The sequence below is a fragment of the Artibeus jamaicensis genome, unplaced genomic scaffold (assembly GCF_021234435.1).
Source record: "Artibeus jamaicensis isolate MK-2021 breed Jamaican fruit bat unplaced genomic scaffold, CSHL_Jam_final scaffold_916, whole genome shotgun sequence".
Classification (NCBI taxonomy): Eukaryota; Metazoa; Chordata; class Mammalia; order Chiroptera; family Phyllostomidae; genus Artibeus; species Artibeus jamaicensis.
Window position 1 is genome coordinate 9934849 of NW_026522059.1, and position 15687 is coordinate 9950535.

Genomic DNA, 15687 nt, shown 5'->3' on the forward strand with positions numbered 1-15687 from the left:
TATGACAAAAAAGCAAAGCCAATTCGGTGTAGAAAAGATAGTCTTTTCAACAAACAGTGCTGTTTCAACTGGCTATTACATGCAAAAAGAAACACACAAAAAATTCTTTGATCTACCATGCCTTGAGCCACCCACAAAAATCTAGTCAGAATGGATCACAGACATAAATGTAAAACCTAAAATTATTATAAGGAACTCAGGTTAAGCAAAGACTTTTTAGATACAACACCAAAGGCACACCCAGAAGAGGACAAATTAATAAACTGGGTGCAATCAAAATTTAAAACTTTGGTCTCTTCAAAAGAATTTGTTAAGAGTACGGATTAGGCGAAAATACTCGCAAATCATACACTTGATAAAGGATATAAATAAAGAACTCTCAAAATGCAGTAAAAGTTTTTTAAAAAAAATAGTCCAATAACAAAGGAGAACAAGATTTAGACAGACACTTCACCCAACTGGTAAGTGCCAAATAAACACATGGAAAAGTATTCAAGATTACCGGTCATTTGGAAATGCAATTAAAACACTGTAAGATACCCCTGCATATTTATTAGAAGAGCTAAAATTAAGATTTCCCATGCCAAGTATTGACAAGGATGAAGAGTAACTAGAGTTACCTTCATGTAGTCTACACAGATTCCTAATGTTCAGACAACTAAGAAAGCATACTTCACCAAACAATTTAACCACAGTTAATATAATTTAATCTTATCATGATTCAGAACTGACTTGAAAATGAAAAATATGTCTCTTATTTTACGGAAGAAACTAAATGGCCAACCCACAATTATCTCTCTCTCTGTCATCATTATGGTTTTACTAGTCATGAGTTAACAGAAATCATTTCTGTAACAGATATCAAAGAAACCAGTGTTGAGTCTACAATAACCTCACAAGAGTATGACTGCTTTTTATTATGATTTGTTTTCTCCAATTCTCAAAGTGTGATCACCAGCCCGCCAGTATCAGCGTCACCTGGGAACCTGTCAGAAATACAAACTGTCAGGCTGGACACCAGATCACTGATTCTGACACGCGGGCGGGGACCACGAATATGTATTTTAACAAGTCCTCCAGGCAGTTCTGAATCCTGGAGAGAGTTGAGATCCGCGGTTCTCATGCATTTCTTAAGTTAAAAGCCCCAACTGCCTTTCTCTGAGATTTTCTTCTAAATTTACACAATTTTAAGGCAAAAAAGAACTGTTACTTCAAATCCACATTTTCGACAAATCTCAAACTCAACCAGCTCTCTATTTTTATACTATTGAATTATTTTAGGCCTTTTATTAAGTTAGAAAATCAAAACTGAAAATAAGGCCTCATAAATAATGCATTCTACAAAAGCTTTTGTTTGAAAACCAACTTTCCTACTAAAATACCCTAAGCCATTTACTCACATTTATTTGTGCAACTGCACCCAACATTCCTTCCAAATTTACTAGATTTGCTTCTAATTTCAGCTACAAATTTTCACCCTCCAGAGAACATCTGTGCAACTCTTAATTAGGCTCGTCTAAATGGAATGGATTTTAAAAATAACTCTAGTTATAAATTTTTAATTGTTTCCTAAAGATACTTAAGATAGAAGCAGAATGAAAGTGGAAATGATACTGTACTGAACCAGGACATCTGGGGCTCTCAGTAATTTGCTCAGAGACCTTGAGTTATCGACTTAACCTTTCTGGGGCTCAGTTCCCTCATTTGTAACGGGGAGACCTGTGAGGTCCGTTTGAGGTCTACGGTGACCTACAGATCCGTAACAGTACTGTTATGCTCTATGATACTGTGCTTTTACATTCATATGATATTGCCAAATTATTAGGGGTCAAGAACATCACCATCACCTGGCTTACTGAAGCACCAAAATGACAGTGTGGTATCAACAATCTCTTATTTATTCTCTCTTGGTTGCTGAATTTCTCTCTGAAACTGTGAGGGTGCAGGGCCTGAACCCCCAAAGCTTTCACGATGTCGTAAGCAACATGGACCCTGGAGGGAACTGCCCGGGTTTGAATTCTGGGTCTACCACTTACAAACTTTTTGTGATCTTGGGCAAGTTATTTAAATTTTTTAAACCTTCCATAAGCCTCAGATTTTTTTACTATTATTACTCCAAACTTGGCTGTTTAATCAGAATGTTCCAGAACTGACCTGCAATTCAATTTAGTAAACACATAAGGTACACTAAACCTACTTGTGCAAGGCACCTCCCCATTCACTCTAGGGGCAGGGGTTCTCCAACTTCAGACAGTGCCGGGATTATTGGGAATTTTTGTTTCAAATGCAGATTCCTGGGCCCTGCTTTCAGAAGCTCCAACTCTGCAATTTTTATAAAACCATCGTGGGTGTATCTAAGGCAGGCTGTTGTGGATGGCAGTCTGAGAAACGTTTCCATAAGGTTCAAAAGGATCCCTCCCCTGAAATACTTACAGTCTCTGAGACTCTTTTCCATTCCAGAACTCACTGCAGCTACCGTGGCAATCCTGCTCCTACTGGCTGTGGACCACGTACACCTAACGTGGTCCTTTCACGAAGATTCTCACCTGCCATCACTTTAAGTTCCAATATCTATATCTTGATGGAACTCAGCTCTTTACCTTGTTTAACATCTGCCTGATCCTCTAAACTCCATCACCTCCAGACCCGTGACTACTGAAAGTTGCTGATATTCCTGACCTCTGAACACAGAAGGTTCATTAACCCTGACCGCTGACCTATAAACCTGACCATGGCCTTACTCACAGTCCTGGTCTCAGAACTACACTTCCACCTCTGCTGCCAGCAAACATGCCTGTATGTCTTCAGTACAGTACATATTTTCAAAAAGAGACTGCAATGTGTCAAAACCCACATAAGTTAAACTCACAAAATTTTTAATGTATGCAGAACAAGAACAACCACAAAGCAACCATCTGGGATAGCGTGTGACTATGACAAAGGAATTTAACTGTATCACGGATGTTTAACACAACCTCACCGAAAGCAATGGAGGGAGAAGGAACTGACCTAAGTAACCTTGAACTCTGTTTTAACTCAAAACCACAAAACTAAAGACAAAAAGAACTGTACATATAAGCACTGTATGCTCACTGATAATGTTGTCATGGAAGTATGAGTTAGTTTACATGTAAGTTAGTACTTACGTGTAAATCAGTTCTGAGACTGATTTACATGTATCTTGAGGTCAAATAAATGAATGACCAGTGGAGGGCAGGTTTCTTAATGCTGGAGAGGAACATACCAATAATCTAAGAAACTGGAATTCAACCGTGTGGTACTACTACTAGATTAGAGTTGAAAACATCCGTATAAACACATGTTTAACTTAATATAGATGCGGACAGATTAAAAAGAAACATGATGGACAAGTGCATACACATGTTAGCACACATGCTCCCCGACCCTGCCTGCTAAAAGGGCCCAGAAACAGGGACATTCTGGTAGCAAAGCACACCCCGAGCTCCCATCTTAGTTTCTAAACCTCATTTTCTGGTAAAAGGAACAAAAGCTCCTGGAGAAACTGCTATTTCTGGGGCTGGGGCAGGGAAATACATTTCTTCACAGATGAAGTTCCAAAAAGGGTACATAGATCTCTATCCCCCTAGAATATGGAGCTTAAGTCATCCCCCTTGCACCTTGCATGTGGGTGCAGTTAGTCACTTGCTTCTGAAACCCAGGTCGCAGAGCGGGGAAAAGAAGAGCACCTCTTCAGCAAAGAAACTTGGCAAACACAGCTGGGGCCAGACGTGAAGGTCAACACCAGCAGTAAGTCATGTTGATGTCTTGTACGCCCTGGCACGACGTGATGAGAATCACACCAGGGAGTATGGTACAACTTCCGTGGTACTCTGTCCAAAAACAGCACGCCGTCTAGCCATGACAAACCCCAATGGAGGGACACTCTACAGAGTACCTGACCAGGATTCCTCAAAACTGTCGCGGCCATAAAGTTTTTTTTCAGACTATGAAGTAACCACGGGCATGATGACTAAATGCAACGTGGTACCCTGGACTGGATCCTGGAACTGTCTCAAACACGGACATCAGTGAAATCCAACAGTCTGGGATTTACTATTCAGTTTAGTCAATAGTAATGCTGTTTCCCAGTTTTGACAAATGTACCACAGGAATGTAAGACCTTAAACAATTTGGGGGACTGGGTGGGGACACATGGGGACTCTCCGCAATGCTTTATCAAGCTAAAATTATTCCAAAATAAAATGTTTATTTAAAAAGAAAAGAGAGCATACATACAAAATGAAGTGGGAAAAAAAGACTGTAAAAGGAAGTGAGGCTGTACTTAGAGATTAAAATTTAAAAAATAAATCTTCATTGTGTTATTTGGCAGAACTTGACTTTCATGTAACTACAGCACTAGACAGACAACACGATCCCAGTGGCTTTCACTCTCAGAGTTCAGAAAGCCAGAGAAACACACACACACACAGCCCAGATCTTTCCTCAATAACTTTCCTCAATACATCTTCAAATGAAAAGGGTAAACGGGCTCGGGCTGGCAAATAAACTGAAGCAGGAGTCAGGAAGCACATCTACTAGCTAGTTATACAGCCCTAGGCAAGTCACTTCATCTCTCCGAGCCTCGGTTTCCTGATCTGTAACAGAAGCAGGTTTAAAAAGAAGTTTAAGGCTCCTTTGTCTCAGGACAAAGATGCAACAGTCTACAAAGGTGATTCCCAACCTCCCTGGAACCAAATTCTTCTAAATTCCCTCCTGCCGTCGACAGCTCCTTCTCACCCTCTTTGGTCTGCAACTTTACCCAACTCCTCCGGACGTTGGCCCAGGCCCTCACATGCTCTGCCTAAGAAACAATATTCATTCCGTGGCCTCCATTCCCTGGTGCAGGCTACTTCTAAATCCACACCTTTATCCTGAGCTAAAGACCAACTGCTCACTGGTCATCCCACTTGGAGACATGAATACAACTGAATTCACTTTCTCCCACCCCAAAGACAACATATTTCAGTCCTCAGGTTCTCTTTGTGGTAGGCAAATAACGGCCCCCCAAAGATGTCCAAGTCCTGATCCCCAGAACCTGTACACTGCCTTACAGGGAAAGAAGGAATTAAGGTTACAGGGAGAAATAAGGTTGCTAATCAGCTGGCCTTGAGATGGAGAGAGAAATTATCCTGGATTATCTGGGGGCAGCTCATATAATCACGAGGGTCCATGTTCGTGAAAGAAAAGCAGGAGGGCAGATGGTGAAGTGATGCACGATAAGAAAGAACCAACCAGCTGTTGCTCTGGAAGAGGCAAGAAAATGATCCTCCCCTAGAATTTCCAGAAAGGAACACAGCCCTACAAGCACCCTGACTTCAGCCCCGTGCGGCCTATTTCAGATTTCTAACTTCAAACTCCATAAGGGAACACATCCGTTTCAAACCACTGGCTCTGTGGTGGTTTCTGTGGCACTAGCACAGTGGCACACCACGTTAGTGCACAGGACCTAACGTGGGTGGTGAAGTCACAAACCTGGGCTACCATCACTGACGTCTGCTGTTCCCTAACTGGCATACTTAATAAATCATCCCGTTTCACCCATTATTCCTCCTCGGTCCCTTAGGAATCTGTTTCTCAACAACCCCAGACTGAGTCCGCTCAGGGCACAATGCCACGTCTACTGCGGCCACCGCTGGAGTCTCCAACCCTGCCTCACACAGTTAGTGACCGGGTTTCCTTTCTGTTGGCCCTCACGTGAATGCCATCCTCTCACTGAGAAGCAGTTTCTTTTCTTTATCCATGCAGTGAGGCTGGCCTTGTGCCTGCTTTGAATAACTGGACGCTTCTGAGTCCAGGTCCTAACAGGTCTGGCAGCGTCTGCTTCCTTCCTTGTGGAATAGCTACCACCCTGGGGGAGACCCAAGGCACCTGGAGAGGCCATGGGATGGGGACTCCTGAAGCCCTGGTCAGGAACTCCAGGTGGCACCCAGTCAGCAGTCGGCACCACTGCCAGCCAGCTAAGGGAGCCATCGGGCAAGTTCCAATCCAGTCGAGCCCCCAAACGGCTGCCATCTCCATTGACATCACGTAAAAGAACCTCCCAGTCCAGGTCAGTCAGTGCATTGAATCACGACACGTTAGGACAAAACAAAAGTCTATGGTCTTAAAATGTTAAGTTTTAAAAGTTTAAGCATAGTTTGTTTCACAGCAGTACAGACATATGCCAACAGGGGTTCAAACCCCACTCCTGGTACCAATTTCATCTATTACCATTGCTGCTGAGTTGGGGTAACAGATCCCCAGTGAGCACCAGCCCCTGAAGTGAGGACAGAACGCAAGCACGGCAAAGGGAGGACATGCCGGGGCCCTTGCTGAAACGCAGTTACGCCACCACGTGGTAAGTACCCAATACTTCCAATAAATGCAGGGGTACTCGTCCTATTTTTAAATCTCACTTCCAGATAAATATTTAAAATGCGTTCTTAATGAAAATGAGAAGTTAAACCAGTCACCTGTTAAACCCTAACAAACGCAATCAAATTTTGGCCAACATACTTTCCTCTTTTGAGAAATCTATTCCCGTGGTCCTCACCTGAGGCCAACCCAACCTGTTAAATAAATAAAGAATGAGAGCACACTAAAATCCCCGGTCCCAAGGCAGTCGTTAGCCCTGCTTGGGCTGCAACTGTATGAAAATGTGACGGGCAGATCACGTGAAAGATTTTGCCTGTAGTCTCAGAGCCCCCCCCCCCCATTGGTGATGTGGCCAAGATGGGTAAGAACGAGAAGCAGAAACACTGTTCTTGGGGTGAAGATGCAAATATTTGCCAAATGCAAGAATGACAGAAAATTTCTAGAACACACAATCAGTTAACAAAAAAGTAAAAGAGGAAAGGGAGGAAGAAGCTGCTGCAGAGCCGGGCACCCGAAACACCCCCAGACCCCGCGTGGTCGTCTCCCACGTGCACCAGGTCCGAGAGAAGGTCTCCGGGGATTAGCGGGCTTTGGTGTGTGAATCTGTCAGGGTTCGTTACAGCAACTACTATTTATTTGTATTTTGCTTCCCAATTAGCGAGTACCTAAACACAGGTGCATGTTGCACTGAGAAAGTTGTAAAATTAGAAACGAGTTGCAGATAATGCCACTACCCACTTCGATATTGTTGAGTTTCAGCCGAGACCCAGGTGAACTCATAAACTCGGCAGTGAGAGGACCACGACCAGGCAGATGCGGCGTGACTCCCTCAAGCTCAGCAAACCCCACAACTGCTGAGGGACTCTGGACGGTTCCATTCCGAGAGCAGCAAGTGCTATCGAAACCCGCATCTGCTGGGTGACACGTTACATAATCTCTATCAACTGGTTTAAATGCCTATTTTAGTCTGTCCCACAGGCACTCTGATCCTTTTTGCTGGAAATTAAATCCCACACTAATTTTTCTGAAACTGGAACACATTTCTGCTTCTTAGACCCTATCATAAATGTCTTTTTTTCTTTCCTATTGGGAAGAGAATGCCCATCCTCCCTCCCCGACACACACACACACCTCAACCCCACTCCCCCTCCCAACCGAAAGGTGTGCCTGTTCCATTTCCCACCAACCCTCATAACCAAAGCAGGTGCTCTCACTCTGCCGGGCCAAGGAGAAGCAAATGCTGCGTACCAGAGCATGTAAACTGTGTCAAACTAGGAACCACCCTGAAGAAAAGTCAATGTCGGTGTTTTGCATGCAAGGAAGAGGAAGCGCAGAGAGTGAAGTTAAGTGGCTCAAATTTGCACAGCCAGCAGGGAGCAGAGCTTGCATGTTAACTCTCGGCTGTCTGTACCGTATCAAACTTGCACAATACTAATTCTGCACCATGCTAATTTGGAGCCAAGCGCTCCAAAGGACCTGTCCCTCTCACCCGCAAAGGGCCCAAACAATTATTAACCAGACAAAACGATGGCAGTGCTACGTGCCAGTCACCATGGGGAGTGTCTGACACACACTACTTAATTCTCATACCAACCCTAAACAAAGTGGGGATAAAGTAGGCGTTTGTGGGCACACAGTTAAATATCCACTAGGTATTAGTTGCTATTTTACAACACTACCCCTATTTGACAGATGAGAAAACCAAACCTGCTTAAAGTCACCATGCTATGAATGGGCAGAGCTGAGTCTGAACCCAGGTTAATTCCAAAACTCTTCAAGTCCTAAGTTATTCTGCTTAGGGAACTGAAGTATTGTGCTGCCCTCTTTGGCAGAAAGGGAAAAAAGGAAGGCACCTCGCGACAACTGTGACCTTCCAACGTTAAGAAATGTATCACATCTCCTTGATGTAACACATACATGCGGTGGCAGAACCTCAGAAAGGCCCAAACCAAAGTTAATCTTCAATCTGAACCTCTCCTAGTTCCCTGTGTCTGCCAGGTGTTGGGAAACAATTCTTAGTAGGTCTCGCACATCTTTGCACATTTTGCAAGCAGAGGAATCAAGGGCCCTTTTGTTCCAGGCTATCTTTCCAAGGACCCTGGATAATGAACAAAGCTTTGGAAGACTGAGATAGTGCTTCCTTCCAAAGCAGAGGGCAGGATACTGAGGGTAATGTCATCCTCCAGGAAACCTAGGATCCTTAAGCTCAAGGTTCCTCAGCTGTGACACAAACCCACTGCAGAATCACTGCTGACCCTTCCATATCTCGGTAAGGAGCGGGGAGGGCGGGGGGGCAGCAGGCAAACCTATGGGAACATGACACACTGCTCAATGTGCAATAGTAACAAAGACCTCCGTCTCTGGTCCGGAGGTCTCCCGTCTTCTGGCAGCACCCACAAAAGTGTGGTGGCTAACTTGGTAGCTTCCAAGGAGGGTAAAACCTTAGACCCTCCACAGAGCCCGACACCAAGGCCTTCACACCTCTTCTCCCCTTCGCTCCCCTTGGAAGTAACCTCTCCCAGAGAACACCTCCCCATCTTTCATCATTACCTCCTGTGTGAAATTTCTCCTAACGGCCCATAACTAGAACAGCCTGTGAACCCTCACCGTTCCCTGAACACAGGTTTTCTATCGCACACCTTGAAGGCTTTATTCCATTTGCTCATTTGGGTGCTGTGCCACATAATCAACTAACTGCCTCTTAGCTCTAAATTTAACTTCTAATACATGCTCTGGGTTAATGAATGGAACCGCTTTAAGTGCCTCTGCTCTTACAGGGAGCACACCACCCCTCCCCAGCAGGCAGTGCTGGAAGGACACTGCAGGAGGGCGCTCTGCAGCGAACCCCAGGCAGGACTTCGGGACAACAGGCGCGATGCTTCTGCCCTGAGATCAGGAACGAGACAGGACTAGCGGTTCTCACCACTGCTGTTCCACGTTGGAATCCAGGTTCTAGTCACGGCAATTAGGAAGGAAACATAAATAAAAAGCAGGCAGATTGGAAAGGAAGAAAATAAAACTATCTCTATTCACAGATGACATGCTCTTATATAGAGAAAATCCTAAGAACTCCTATACATAAACATACATATGTATAAATATAAATATAACTAATAAACAAGGTCACCAAAGACCAACATATAAAAATCAATTATATGTTTATATACTTGCAACGGATAATCTGAAAATAAAATTAGAAAACAATTCCATTTATAATAACATCAAAAAGAGTAAAATGTTTTGGAATTAACAAAAAAGTGTAAAACTAATACTCTCAAAACACTGTTGAAAAACAATTTTAATGATCTAAATAAACATAAAAATAACCCTACATGGAAGCAGAAGACTTAATATGTGTATTGTTAAAATGGTAATACTCCCCAAATTAATCTACAGATTCACAGAATGCCTTCAGAACGTAAGTTGGCTTGTAAGTAGAAATGGACAGATGATCCTGAAATTCATGTAGAATTACAAGGGACCCTGAACAACCAGAACAATCTTGAAAAAGGAGAACAAAATTGGAGAACGACACTTCCCAATTTCAAAATTTGCTACAGAGCAAAAGCAACAAGCCAGTGTAGGACAGGCACAAACACAGGCACACAGAGTTCCACCAACGGAAGGGAACCGAGACTCCGAAACTGAACTTACGTGGCCAACTGACTTTCCACCAGGCACCAAGACCGTTCAGTGGGGAAAGAACAGCGCTGGGGCAACTGGAGGGCCACAGGCAAAAGAAATTTACCCTCAATTCAAACACATGAAAACTAACTCAAAATGGGTCTAAATCTAATAGGTATAACTGTAATACTCTTAGAGAAAATGAGACTCAGTTTTCATAATTTTAGGTTTGGCAATGGGTTCTTATACATGATACCAAAACCAGAAGCAACAAGAGAAAAATAGGTAATTGGACTTCATCAAAATTAAAAATGTCTTTTTAAAAAGTATATTTTATTTATTCATTTTCAGAAAGAGGGAAAAGGAGGGAGAAAGAGAAACATCAATGTGCGGTTGCCTCTCACGCATCCCCTACTGGGGACCTGGCCTGTGACCCAGGCATGTGCCCTGACTGGAAATAGAACCAGTGACCCTTTGGTTCACAGGCCCGTGCTCAATCCACTGAGCCACATCAGCCAGAGCAAAATTAAAAATTTCTATGCTTCAAACAGTATCAAGAAAATAGACAATGCACAGAAAAAAAAGTACTTGCAAATCATATATTTGATAACAGTCTTGTATCTAGAATACATATTTGTAAAACTTCTGAAGATGTACAGTGCTTTAGAAAGGAGGAAATCACATGAACTTCAACATGGATATGCCTCACTCTGGAAGAAATTTCAAGTAAGAGTTACTGCAAATCCATGATATAGAGGCTGTCAGGCTTATATTAAACTCTTTTATGTGAAGTTAAAAATTATTTGCTCCTAGTAATTTAAGGAATTAGCCAGAAAAAAAAAAACTATTGTATTTACAAGAACATTTGTGTTATTTTCTCTATAATCCCTTCTCAGGTATCGCTTTATATTTTGATTTTATAAAAATCTCACCTATCCTTAGCCACACACGTATGAAGAGACTATCACAGACGACTGACCTAGCCCGGGAGTGGACTGCTCAAATCAGACCCATTGGTTTGTTTATACATTGTTTATGGCAGAGTTAGGTAGTTGCAACACAGAAAGAACTTGGTTGGGAAATAGGGTATTAACTGGCCTTTCGAGCTCTTATCTAGTGGCTGGAATGCAGACTTATAAACAATTAGATGCAAAGAAGTGCTCTGTTGTTTTGATGAATGAATGCACAGCTGACACAGAGGAACCCAAGAGAGCCACTTGGTCTGGGTGGGAGAAGATGTCTAGAAAAGGATGATACTTCAGCTTCGCCTGGAAAGGTGAGTAAGTGCGCTCCGAGCAGTCATCAGGGAGAGAGTGTTCCAGGGAGAGAAAGTCATGTGAACAAAGGCTCGGATGCTTGACAGAGCCCCCGGTGGAACGCAACCAGTCCCTGTAACTGGAGTATACAGAGCGTACGGAGGGATGTAGCCAGTGACCTCATGAACATTCTTGGAAAATATGCTCGACAGTTTAAAATGGGTACCAAAATTAACAGCTACCATTTTTCAGAGATGCTGTGGTCACGGCCAGAGACGTGACCAGACAAGGATGATGTTACACAGTAGAAACAATTTGTGGCAATGAAGATTGTTAAATACAGTCTTCCCCAGTCAAAGCCTTTTGTTCGAAGCCCAGCAAGGGAACCTTGCAAGTCCACGGGGAGCACTGGCAGATCCTGCAGGAGGCGCTCTCAGGGGTGACAGCTCCGCACAGGCTGTCTCCGCACCAGCTGTCTCCGCACCCGAAGAGGCGGGGACAGTGCCAGGTGAGCACGAGGACTGCTGTCAGAACCTACTGCAACTGAGTGGGGGGAAGTCACACCCCCAGGGACACCGGGCGACAAAGGCTCAGTGTACTCAGCAAAACAGCTATTCATTTAGTTACCTACCTGCCTTTATGGCATTGTTGGAGGATTAAGTGAATGAACAGCCACAAGGTATTTAGAACACGGCAGGTAAACTCACCAAAAGCTCTGTATGGCTGCTATTGTTAGGTTGCCTAGTAAGTGGCGTCTACAGAAGATGTGTGCCAACCGGATGCAAAACCAGGCTGTTAGGTCATAATGTCAAAAGTCATGAATGGGACAGAGAGACCCATAATCTCCTCATTTGAAACATCATTTACTACTTTGTAGCTCTCCTTATATTTGCATATATCTGTCTTACCTGCTGACTAAATTCTTAGCTTTTTGAGGGCATGGGCCAATAAACATTAGTAATTGACCAACATAAGCATTAGCAATTACCTAAGAATAGTTAAAATCACCCAAACTCAGTTAAATGTTTTTAAATCAGTATTCTACGGTCAAAGGAGAAAACTACCTTGGCCCCAGCACTGTCCCAAAGTAAAGGAAACCTAACTTTGTCTCAGTAAAAGCCCCCACTGCTGCCACCACCAGTTTAGAGAGAGCAACTACACTTTACGCACACCCACTCTCTGCTCTATCTACTGGGTATTGCCTGTAACTTCTCACAGCCTGTAACTTTTCCAATAAACCTTTCCTTCTCTTCGCTTATTCGGCTAGCTTCTTCTGGATTTGACACTGCAACAGCAGTAATAAATACAAAACCGTAAAAGGTGTCTTCTCTGTGTTCTTTCAGTAAATTTAAGAAATACCAAATAATGAACATGATGAAATCATTTCTAAGGAGCGATCCCAATTGTAGACGGTGCTGGAAGGAAGGGGAAGGGCGGATCTAGAGCTAAATGAAGCTTCCTCTCAACTTCAGGCAGAGAAGGGTCTGATTCTACAAGACACTGACAGAAATTCATGCAGGGAACATGCCTCTTACAACTTGGTCACATGCGAAAATGAAGCAAGAAGCACATCTGTTTGGAGCTTGCCCCAAGTACCTCTAATGCTTCTTCAAAATGGGTTCGTAACTCCCACCACCCACAGGGTCAGCCAGTGCCTGAAGAGGCACCCAGGGACAGGCAAATTAGAACAATTCCAAGGCCAGCTGCTGACAGGCCTAATTGTTTACAGCAACTAGAGTATATCCTGGCTGCTGAAGATACTTAACCTCTCTGCCTTGCCCAATACCATAAGAAACCAATTTACCACATCAGCCACAAAATATGAAAGTTCTGTAGGTGTGGATTCAAACAGCTCATGACATTTCAAACAGAAGCAAATATTAGTAAGATCCCCAGAAGTAAGTGATTTGAAGCTGGTTCAACAATTTTGGAGAAAAACCTAAAATAGCAAGCATACCAGCGGCAGAGGAGTGGCAAGTGAAAAAAAAGCAGTAAGTGGTATTACCTTGTTTTTCCAACTGGTCCAATATGAACACTCACCGGAACTGCTAAAAAGCGGCAAAACTACCCGATTCCAACTGCCCTCATCATGTGTCGCCCTCCTCTGGCAGGCGCTGGGAAATAAAGCATCTCATTGAAGCACCTGTACCTGCTGCTACAACAGCCGTCAGCCACATGTGGCCATTTCCTGCAGGGGTTGGTCCAGACTGAAATGCAGTGCAAGATTTTGAACCTAGTGCCCCCCTCCCAAAAAAAGAAATGTAAAATTAGTGCATCCATGATTTTTGTATTAATTACATGTGGAAAAATACTTTAGGTATACTGGATTAATGAAACACAACTAAAACTAATTCTGCCTCTTCTCGCCTTCCGTAGAAGTGCAGTGGAAAACTATAAACCGCACGCCTGGCTCACACTGCACTGTTCCGGGGCAGCGCTGCTCTGCCTGAGTAACGCTTCACATTTCTGCAGAGCACAAACACACGCTCTCAGTCCTGAGTATAGAAGAGGAGGAAACAGGTCTGGATAATAAAATAATCTCTCTGTAATCATCACATTCATCTCCATGCTTGATCGCCAACCTAATAAAAGCTCCTTTGGCTTATCCCAAGACAAAGTTTTATGTTCATTAAAAGGGGACCTGAAGTTTGAAAGATGATCCTTAAGGTCTGCATCTGCCCTGAGTTGACATCTTTGCCCAGCATCACCCCAGTCTTAATTCTTTCCGAGGACCAAAAATATGGGATAACGTGCCTGTCGAGCTTCAAAGCCTGATGGAGCGACTCCTATTCAGCTTTTCTGCACCGGTCATTCCGCACTCCATCCATCAGGTCACTGAAACCTAAGCCAGGCCTCGGCTCCAAAGATAAGTCGGATCCACACCAAGATTACTCTCAAGAGTCTAGAAAAACCCAGGTGGTATTCAGATACTATCCCTCTTCTCCCTTAAAACTTAAAATATGGCTCAGTTACATTCCAAAGAGTGACATCCCGGTGTGAACAGGGAAGCTTAGCTAACAGGAGAGCGGAACAAGCAACTCTTTGCTCACATTCCACCATGTGGAGGAATCAAGCTGCAGGTGTCGGAAGGGCTGGGAATTGATGGAGTGAGACTGCAGGGAGACAGGTGAGGGTGAGGGTGAGGTGGGGCAAAGAGCAGCCCAAACTCTCCTCTCTGGAGCTCTTAAAAAGAAAACTACTCAACTTTCTAACCAAGGAAGCCAGCAGGAAAGGGCAGTTTTAACCTGTCTCAGACACAACTGGCTCCTGGTAGAAGGAAAAAATGACATATTTATGTATGTACAATAGGTATAAATCCTTTAAAAGTGGTTTTAAAGTGTAATCAACAACAAAATCAGGATGCATTAACTTAGAATAATAAATAGGAGATGTATATTTCTATGTTTTTGACAAGGCCTACATCAATCTCTGGTAAATGCAGCTGAGTAACCTGGATAACTGAAAATAAAGCAGCAGAAATGAGGGGCATATTCCTTCCTTCCTGGGAGAATTAGTTCATCTTAAAATGTAGTTTTAATAGTCCTACAGTTTCTCTGCTCTGTACGGGGCGTTTTAGCTACACTGGATAATTGAGGCTCCAGGCTACTAAGTTCCAATAGTTTAGTGATTGTGGCTTTGACACAATCCTGAACCCTGCAATCAGCCAACTGGTCCATAAGGCTGGCGGCTGCGTTATAAGAAGTGTTCTGGTGCCCCCTGGTGGCAAGTGCTTCCTTTTAAAGGGGAAACAATGAAAGCAGACCAGGGCTCTCCAGGTGTGGTTCTGGGACCAGCAGCAGAATCAGTGTCACCTGGCAACTTGCTAGACTAGAAAATCCGTGAGGTCATCCCAGACCTACTGAAATTCTAGTGGTGGGGCCCAGCGACCTGTGTCAACAAGCCCTCTCGGTGACTCTAATGCACCCTGAAGTTTGAGAACCACTGGATTCATCAGTCCTTACACAAAAGTTAAGTGCAAGGTCTTAAAACTAGGTTCATAAGCTGACAAAAGTGTGCAATTTCTCATTTTGGAAAGCAAGTTTTTTTCTACATTCTAACCCAAGTATCTGTATTCAGAGAACAGTCTTAAAAGCCACTTATTAACAAGTTTATATACCTTCAACACCTTGATGAGGAAAAAATGAGTCCCAGCCTCTGAAATACCAGATGAGTTCCCTGAGGTCTTTGCCCTGAGAAAATCCAGTTCATAGAGAAGGTCAGACACATTTACAAAACAAAACATGATAATGAATGCAAAAGGCCCTGTTCAAGAACATCAGGAAGGGCATGTCACTTACTGTAGGGACAAGCACTCACATGAAAAGCCAAGGAGGTAGAATAGTGGTGATTTTTTAAACTAGCAGTCATCTACCTTAACGGTAACAGACACCACCAAAAGGCCCACTGTATAGATCTGCTCTGTGCAGCTCTG

At 43.5% G+C, this 15687-nt stretch overlaps 1 protein-coding gene across 4 annotated transcripts in view; it reads right to left on the reverse strand.

The window, feature by feature from the left end:
• NSMCE2 (NSE2 (MMS21) homolog, SMC5-SMC6 complex SUMO ligase) overlaps nucleotides 1–15687 on the reverse strand; it is a 194886-nt gene that overhangs the window by 166117 nt on the left and 13082 nt on the right. The window contains exon 1 of one of the 4 annotated variants that reach the window (XM_037166613.2): nucleotides 2434–2772. The exons of the other annotated variants lie outside the window; for them this stretch is intronic. Coding sequence (XP_037022508.2) covers nucleotides 2434–2455 — 22 coding nt within the window. The 5' untranslated portion in view covers nucleotides 2456–2772. Of the gene's footprint in view, nucleotides 1–2433; nucleotides 2773–15687 lie in introns of those variants that run through there. 4 annotated transcript variants of the gene reach the window in all.